The 8848-nt window shown below is 39.1% G+C and overlaps 1 protein-coding gene across 1 annotated transcript; it reads right to left on the bottom strand.

The window, feature by feature from the left end:
- Nucleotides 1-181: 181 nt before the first annotated feature.
- Nucleotides 182-6108, bottom strand: slc25a24l (solute carrier family 25 member 24, like). The gene is made up of 10 exons (XM_071924374.2): nucleotides 5986-6108; nucleotides 5733-5859; nucleotides 5117-5204; nucleotides 4712-4823; nucleotides 3461-3619; nucleotides 2800-2937; nucleotides 2414-2524; nucleotides 1786-1953; nucleotides 1567-1705; nucleotides 182-852 (listed from the first exon to the last, which is right to left on the bottom strand). The coding sequence occupies exons 1-10, from the start codon at nucleotides 6106-6108 to the stop codon at nucleotides 671-673; spliced, it is 1347 nt and encodes a 448-aa protein (XP_071780475.2). The 3' UTR covers nucleotides 182-670.
- Between the last annotated feature and the right edge of the window lie 2740 nt (nucleotides 6109-8848).

Here is an 8848-nt window from a genome sequence, read left to right as displayed (position 1 = left end):
AAAATAGTCTTGCAATAAATGTTTATTTGCATATCTCTAATGAACCTTCAGTGCATACTCAAAAAAAAAACAGATAATGTAAAAAAAAAAAAGAAATGTATTAATTCATAACACTAACAATAAATGAAAAAAATGAAGACGTATGATGTATGAAATAAAATTTATTGACCAAGACAGACCTACAGACCCACAAATTTTCCCCAGCTGATACATCAAGTAGACATTTATTACATTTGGTCACATATTTCAAGTCAACCATGCAAACAATTCTTTTATCACAACTCAGTGGGTTGTGCTGCATTCAACAACCTCACCAGGTTAGTGCATATAGGACAATAGTAAACTAAACTACAGGCTTTCAACAGCCTGTAGCTGCGGAGGTATTAAGGAATGAAGTCAGTATGTTGATGCAAGTCTGGCAGACTTAACTATTACGTCCTCTGAAGAAGATCACTGTGATTAAATTAATGATTTTCAGGCTTTTTTCAGGATTTCAGTCACAACTCACATTAATGGGAGATGACAGTTTAGCTGTTTTGTCTTTCTTTTCCTGTTCCTGATCAAATCCCTGAAAAATATGTTTTTAATAGGCAATAGTTCAGCATAAAAAGTTATTTGGTGTAAAAAAAAAAAAAAAAAAAAAAAAAAAACACTTTGCTAAATCTAAAGACTAAGTTGAGAAAAACCCATTTTCTAGCTTTCTAGTGAGAGTGTAGTTCAGCAGGGCACAGGGAATAGCCCTGACGAAGCTGGCTCCCATCCCATTATAATATCCTCTGACTCCGTGTCTCTCATAGATCCCAATCAGGCCTTGTAGCACACTGGAGGTGGGAGACGAAACTGAGCAGAGAGCTGGAAAACAAGAAAACCTAACATGAGTGAAACATAGTTGTTAATCGTAAACTGTTGTTTCTTTCAGGGTTGAATTGAATTGAGAATGCACAGAGATTCCAATTCAACTCCTGGAGTTGGAATGTCACCCAGCTCTAAGGAAACTGAACTGGAACTGAATTGGAATGACAGGAAACAGAATTGAATTCCATTAAATTCCATGAAATTCCAATTCTAAGAGAGGCTGCCTTGACTTGCTAAACATTACAAATCAAACATTATGAATCAAATAAAAGACAGTTAAACAAATCACATACATTGAATCATAATGTATTATTACGATTACATGTTATGCATCAAATACCTCCCAAAAGGTACGTTTAACATTTTGTGATAGTCAGTATTGATAATACATAACGTTACATGTAATCTCACATATGTGGTAAGAAAAAACAAAAAAACATGGAATTTCACTTAAATTCAATTAAATTCAACCTCCTGAAATTCCAATTCCAATTCTGTTTCCTGTAGGTTTTTTCAAATTCCAATTCCTCAGTTGAATTGGAACTGATGAGTTAATTCATGAATTGACCCCAAGCCTTGTTTCTTTAACTAAAACCTACCTAGGGAGCAGCAATGGAAATAAGTGTTCACTACAATCATTGTGATGCAATGCAACATACATTTATCACTGTCTGTAGGCCTATATGAAGCCAACAGAAGGCCAGATGTTACCCTGCGCTTGCTGCTGGGTCCGGATCACTGCCAGCGGGTAACTGGTCATCTGTCCGGAGGCAAAGGCCACAAAACTGAAGAAAAAGAGTTTGGAGTCGCTGTTGTAAGCCGGATCGCTCTTTGCCCAGGTCATGATTGACTGCAAAAAGGAGCAAATAATTCAAGTTAGTATCTGTCAGATGAAGGTGAGCTTGATGTTTGAGTGTTGCTGCTTCTCACCTGATGAACCGCACACTCCACACCTGCATAGGGGATCATGCAGAGGATGCTCGGCTTGAAGCCCCTGTAAAAGGAGGCTAAAGACTCGTTTCTGTAAACAGATCGGGCGCACTCCACGACTCCGTTATAGGTGCCAGCTTGCTGCAGGTTCAGCCTCACCTTCAACACCTGAGGGAGAGAAGAGGAGAGAAATTACTCAAATAAACCTCCACCACTAAGTCATTTAAACACACTTTGAAAAGATATTCACATGATTAAAAGGCAAATGAAGAGTTTCATTCCAAAATGAGACATCCGCTGCTGTAAAAATGTGACACCTAAAATTATTGCTGTCTGGTGCTGAATATAAACTCACTATGGATTTTTATTAAAAAAAAAATATTAGCTAGCTGAAGTCCTTGCCTTGCACACTAGTAACAACTTAGATGATGTACAGACTTTTACAGATTTTTTTTTAAGGTGCTACGTGTAATATTTAAACATGAATAAATCATTACCACATATATTCTGAGACATTACTATAATTACTGTAAACAAACAAGAACATCGCCAAGAAGACTGTCAGCTATGTCAGAGGTGACAGGGCAGAAACGTTAAAGCACTCAGACCTGCCAATGCTCTCTGATACCTCTAAAGGGTAGAAGGCGGCGTGAGCGACAGCGCCGGAGACACAACCCAACCCAAAACGCTGCGGCACCGACAGGCTCTCCTGGGTTCTGCTCTGGGTGTACGCCTTCATCTGGAGACAGCAGAGAGGCACCAAGTGGGAGTCAAACACTGTCTGCAAATAATTCTTAGCATTTGTTGTAACCGTCATGGAGTATGGACGGGGTTTGCTGCATCAGGACAGTTTGGACAGTGTCAGTCACAGGAAAATATAGTGAATTGTCTGTCAAATCCATCTTGTTCTTCAAGCAGGTTAAAACAAACGCTTTACTGAGTGTGTGTGTGTGTGTGTGTGTGTGTGAGAGAGAGAGAGAGGGGGAAAGAATCTGAGGGTCTGTCACGTGTCACCTGGGCGTAGATAAGACACTGTAGCGTAGACTGTGGCGTTCCTTTCAGCACATTGACAGCGTTGCCTTGCCACATGGCCCGCAGACCGCCCGCCCTCAGCTCCTGAAAGCCTTGAGAGAAGGCCTTGGATCCATGAACCTGCAGAGCAAACACACAACAGTTTCATCAGAATCCTTTAATAGCCAAGTACAGCAAATGTACAGCAATGTGGATCAGAGACATATTGACAACTAACAGAGTTTCACAGTAAATACACATAGTGCAAGGACAACAGGATGTCACATACAGTAAAAAACAGTGCAAAACACACTACAGAGAGCTACCAAACTATTGACCAAATGCACCAACAAGCTGAAGTTTCTTTACCGAAACACCAGGTCATTTAATATGAAAACCAAGAAACTTCTGGTGCAAGCTCTCATCCGGTGCAATTCTGATTATGCTTGTTTGGCTTGGAGTAGTGGCTTATAGAGGAAACTGAAAAATAGAATGCAAACCATGCAAAACAGTATCAAAACATTATCAGATATATATTAAATGCTCCAATTAGCTTTGAGGAGGTTTCACATCCAGCATATACATCAAATACATCCATTGATTGTCATCCCTATATGGGTTTAAGCCTCTCGTTGATGAAATGACACCTGAGTGTGGAGCCGACCTGCAGCTGGGTCTTCAGACGGTCGATGGGAGCCGTCACAGTCCGGGAAACGGCGTCTGCCAGTCCTGCTGCCAGAACGAACCTCCTCCACATCCCTGAACCGGACGTATCTTCAGGGAACTCGATGGGCATCGTGCGGCTCTCACCCACGTCAAAAACCTGCAGCCAGAGGAGCGCAGGACTATATCTGTCACCCTTTGTGGTGCCAGTGATGGTCCAAGTTCATCCTCAAGTACAACTTTATTTGTCATATAGTCTATACATAGTACAGACATTGCAATGAAATGCTTACTGGTGGACTTTCTCAACAATAGCGTTAAACAGATAGCAAAAAGAAAAAGGAGATAGTGACAAATAGACACTAAAATAAAGTAACAATATTCATGCAAAAATATACAATAAAAGCAAAGGGAAAATATCAAAGTATAATACAAACTAAGTTGTGCAACTTCCAGGTTTGCGCAAGTGTAAAACAGAGGTAAAGCAGCATGAACCAATACATAATGTGTATAATATAATAATATACAACGTGTAAAATCTGGATAAAGCTACTTAATATATAGTATACATAAAATAATACCATTATATGCAAAGTATATACATATATGTTGGATTTATGATATAGACATAGTATGGTATATACTATCCAGTATATACAGAATGTTACTGTGTTATTATACTTGCTTAGGTGAACAGTATAAGATGGATAAGTGATGGTTTGCCTTTTGTTCATTCCCTGAGTATCAGTCACAGACTCTGTATGTAGTTTCAGGTTTTACTCAGTTGTTATTCCTTTGGCTCCTTATGGAATAAAAGACTCTCAAATGGATCTGATCAGTGATAAAGATCAGCGCAATGACAATTTAACAAAGGACCTGTTAATGTAAAGTTACACAAATTATTATACCTGTCAGGAAAACGTTTGGAAAACTCTCCCTCTGGTTGTCAGCAGAACCAAACAGGTTTAGAATTTCGATCTTCCTGGTGTAAATGATGTCACCCGCACCCAGGCGTTAATGAATTAGTCGACAGTATGCATAGTTAATGAGGTGTCTCATAGTCTGTCAGGCAATAGCCAGCCAGATACTTACCCAAATAGCCAAAATCAATCAAAAACTGAAAAAAAATGATGCTCATTCTGTTAGAAATCAACATGAAACTTTCCCCGATGGAGTTGAAATCATTGCTCTGGGTCTTTAAGGTTCTGACATGTCAGTAGCATGACACTAAAACGCTGCCAGCCGGTCTTACCAGACTGTGTTTCCAGGAGGAGACCAGCTCCCCTATGTTGTCCGCCGGGTGCAGGATGACATGCTGCAGGAACTCGCCCCAGTCCACCGTCATTGAACTGTCCTTATCCATCCTATAGCAGTGGAAAACACAACAGATAACATTCAGTTTTCAGTGGTGCATTTCATCACAAAATTAGAAAGAAGAATAAGTTATTTTTAGTCATGCCGGATCAAATTGTGTCTGAAACATATACGATTTACAATGAAACACTTGTGATGTAAAGTGTGAATCAGTGAAATAAATGTGCATCATTGTGTCAACTAGTCAAACTTTGAACCCATTACTACACTGTTACATCAATTAACATGTTTTTCTTCCAATGCAGAGTTTATGAGGGAATAGGAGCGGGCAAAAAAATCTTACATTTGTATTATTCTTTTTGCATTCGGCCTTGATATGACAACTCCTAACTCCTTAAACAAACATATGATTTCCTCCTGGTCAATCACCCCTGATCAGAGAAGAGATGGATAGGATTACACAGAGGGATCAGCTCCAGTGACTGATCAGCTACCATTCTCTATAGAGTGTAAAGGAAAGCATTTACAGTGCTGATTAAGAGCCGTGATACTGTAGCCTATGTTATGAGCACAAAGTCCATTGTCTGTATATTGTGTACTATAAACAAATCTCAAAGGTGCATGCCTGCCTCCTCTCTGTCACCTTGAAAAACACACTTTTTACTATGAAATAACTCACATTAATGATAGATAGGTTGTTTGTACTGAGCAGTAAACATTTCTTATAACAGTAGGAAAACCCAACATGTACTTCAAATGGTAAAGATGCATTGCTTCACCTAAAAAAAAACACTATAACATTCCTATAACATTCCTATAGGGACTTATAGTGTGTCTGTCGCACACAACAGTGAGTTTATAGTGACTTTAACATACTTGAAGGTATTTTTTTTAAATGTTCTATGGTATTACTATAGTTTTACTATAATATTCCTATTCATATGGGTCTGACCGCTCACCACACTTGTTCTTGTCAAGGTCATGAAAGTAAATCTTCCATTTCTTCTCTCTGTCCATCATGTAGCTGAGGAACTCGTTATAATCCAGCCGGCCGTCTTTGTCTCGATCATAGCTACCAATGATATTCTGGAGAAACAAAACAAAAAAAGGTGCAACATCTTTAATTATAAGGTTTCAGGTAAATGTGACTCATACTTCAGTGGGTTAATTAAGGGTTTTGAGGGAATGCAGACAAGATAATTGGATCATTACCTGGACCTTGTCATCCATGGAGAGGACTCCGTATTTTCTCATCTCGCTGTGAAGCTCCGAGACTGATATGAAGCCATCCTTGTCTTTGTCCAGTTTGTGAAATAAACCGCGGAATTGATCCATGTCTCGTTTTGGAAAACGAGACACAAAATGCTCTGAATTTTTCTATTTTTTGGAGAATAAAATGCAGCCTGTTTTACCAATGCCAGAGAAAAAAATGCAATACTCTTCAGAGATAAACCTGCTGTGTAATAAAGCCCGTGCTGCTGACGCTGAGTCACTGGCCAATGCGGTATCTGGGTCTGTAGTCCACTGACAGTCAGTAGCCCACAGTGGAAACCTTACTTCCACTGCAGGACAGCAGGTGTCGCTGTGGCTGCAGGGAAATAAAGACAGTTATCTCCCTCTATGCTTACACCTTCTCCTCTATTTGAGGAAGCTACCGGCAGAATTTCCATCCCACACAGATTAAGGATTATTATCATAAAAGAGAATACAGGTAATAAAGAAGAATAGAATAAAACTATGCAAAAGTTCAAGGTAGAATGTGTGTTATGGTAGGCTGCTGGTCTGGAGGATACTGAGGTCGTGTTTGGGTGGGGTGGGGTGGTGTGGTGGGGTCACACACACACACACACACACACACACACACACACACACACACACACATACACACACACACACACACACACACACGCAATGGTGACTGAAACAAAGACAAAGACTATACTGTCTTTCTCAGTCTCTGTATGTATACATATCTCTCTCTCTCTCTCTCTCTCTCTCTCACACACACACACACACACACACACACACACACCTGTCACTGTTGTCTGTCATGTCAAGTTCATAACTTTCTTGAGGTACAATAAACAGGAGTGACACTGCACTGACAAAAAATAATATTCCAATAGGGACTTATAGTGTGTTTGTGCAACAGTGACTTTATAGTGATCTTATAGTTAATGCTATATTCTATCACCTGTGGTATCACTATGATATTCCTTTAACATTCCTATAGGGGCTCATAGTAACAGTGATATACAAAAGTTATTATTGGATGTCCAGCTGTCACTCCGGTGTGTGACGTCATGTTAATACTTTTATTGCGGTACAATAAGCAGGACTGTCCTGTTTTTACACCTGGATGGTTTCTAAAACAGCCCGCTGTGATAAATGACGTGCCTCAGCATTTGCTTTCTAGAAAGAGCCCCTGGATTCCAGTGTACAGCTGCGTCAAGCCAGCCAGAGTTAGACCGAACAAACCCGGAAGTTAAGCCGCTTTGCCTTCAAAATAAAAGCGCACGTGGGTGTGCGAAATAAAAAAATTATCAGACCCGGGAAAAAACTGTTGTATTTGAATGTACTACAGCGGAGGGTATGGCAGGTTCAAATTATTTCAAGGCCAAGAATTATTATACTGAGGACACTAGATTGTACCTATAGAATTTGTTCCCTCTCTCGTTTGGGTTAGGCTACCCTTCACTTTCATTAGCCTACTTTGTGCTCACAATTTAATGACTTAATTATCACGTGCCCATACAGTTTAATATAGGCCTAGTGTGTGTACGTTTTTAAACGCTTTTAGTAGCTTATTCAACAATTTTAAAACTGATTTCACCCACTTCCTATAATTAGTGGAATTGAGGCTACATGATTGCATCGATTTATACAGGTTAATTCGTCTGATAGTTTGTTGAATAAAGATATATTTAGTTGAATCAGGCTTTTGATAAGGTATAATGGATGGAGGTGCTTTAACCAAGCTTTACTTCAGGAAAAAAACAAACATGGGATGAGTTATCAAGACATTACTGACAATGCTAGCAAAGCAAGATGTTATTGTCAACAAAGTCAACTTTGCTCAAGTCCCAAGTCAGTTTCAACTCTTGAGGCTGAAGTCTAAAGTCAAGTCTCAAGTCTAAATGTAGATTAGCCTACCAAGTCAAGGCCATGTCATTAATGTCAAATCTCAAGTCTAAATGTAGAACAGCAAGTCAGAACAAATGAAGAGTCCAGTATCAATTTAATATCTTGAAGAAAACTAAATATCTAGGACTTTTCAATGCAATATGGTTTCAATAGAATAAAAAGAGCATCATGAGTTTAATTTCTATAATCAGTTTCAACTTATTATAGAAATTAAATTAAATTCAATCATTCCATACAAATTCAGAAAACAGAATTTAAATTCAGTCCTGGTGGAACAAATCTAATCACTTTCAATCTAAGTCATTTACACAAACACAAGATCTCAAGTCAAGACTTTATAAACCTTTTCAAGTCATCAGAGTACAAGTCAAAGTCAAGTCCCAAGTCACCAGAACCCAAGTCAAGTCTCAAGCAATTAAAATTGTGACTCAAGTTCGAGTCACGTGACTCGAGTCCCCACCTCTGGTAGGAAATAATGATAGGTTATAATAATCACAATCTATTTATATAGGCTAGCACTTTTCAAAACAAAGTGAGATAAAAGACTGACAAAGGACAGATAAGTAAAACAGAAAGGAGGTAAAACTAATAGCTAGCCTACGTTTAAAGTAAAATAAAATAAATATAGGCTACTGGTAGGCCTGGTAAAATAAATATATAGGCTAACAAGGATATTGAGAGCTAATGTTGTACCAATGTCAATGCAGACTTGAATGTATAGACTTGGCCGATGATCATTTGCAAGAAATTTGTATCAGTGAAGACTTAAAAGAACTTAAATTCAGACGGGAAGTGGCAGTGTTTCTTGTGTGCAGCTTGACAGAGGCGCTGTGGACGCAGGGGAGGGCGCAGCGGCTATTTAAAGAGGGTCATCTAGTCTCGGATAAATAGCACAGGGTCCACAGCGTTGAGTAACCGCCTGTAAATGGTC

This window comes from Centroberyx gerrardi, chromosome 13, assembly GCF_048128805.1.
Source record: "Centroberyx gerrardi isolate f3 chromosome 13, fCenGer3.hap1.cur.20231027, whole genome shotgun sequence".
NCBI classification, from domain to species: Eukaryota; Metazoa; Chordata; class Actinopteri; order Beryciformes; family Berycidae; genus Centroberyx; species Centroberyx gerrardi.
Note: the sequence above shows the minus strand (reverse complement) of the source record. Positions and strands in the feature narration are given on the sequence as shown.

Coding starts and splice junctions, on each gene's coding strand:
- slc25a24l (XM_071924374.2), bottom strand. CDS start 6,108: ATGGATCAATTCCGCGGTTTATTTCACAAACTGGACAAAGACAAGGAT. Junction 1,954..2,413: donor CCGCCTTCTACCCTTTAGAG/GTATCAGAGAGC, acceptor TCTCTCCCTCAG/GTGTTGAAGGTGAGGCTGAA. Junction 1,706..1,785: donor TGGAGTGTGCGGTTCATCAG/GTGAGAAGCAGC, acceptor TCCTTTTTGCAG/TCAATCATGACCTGGGCAAA.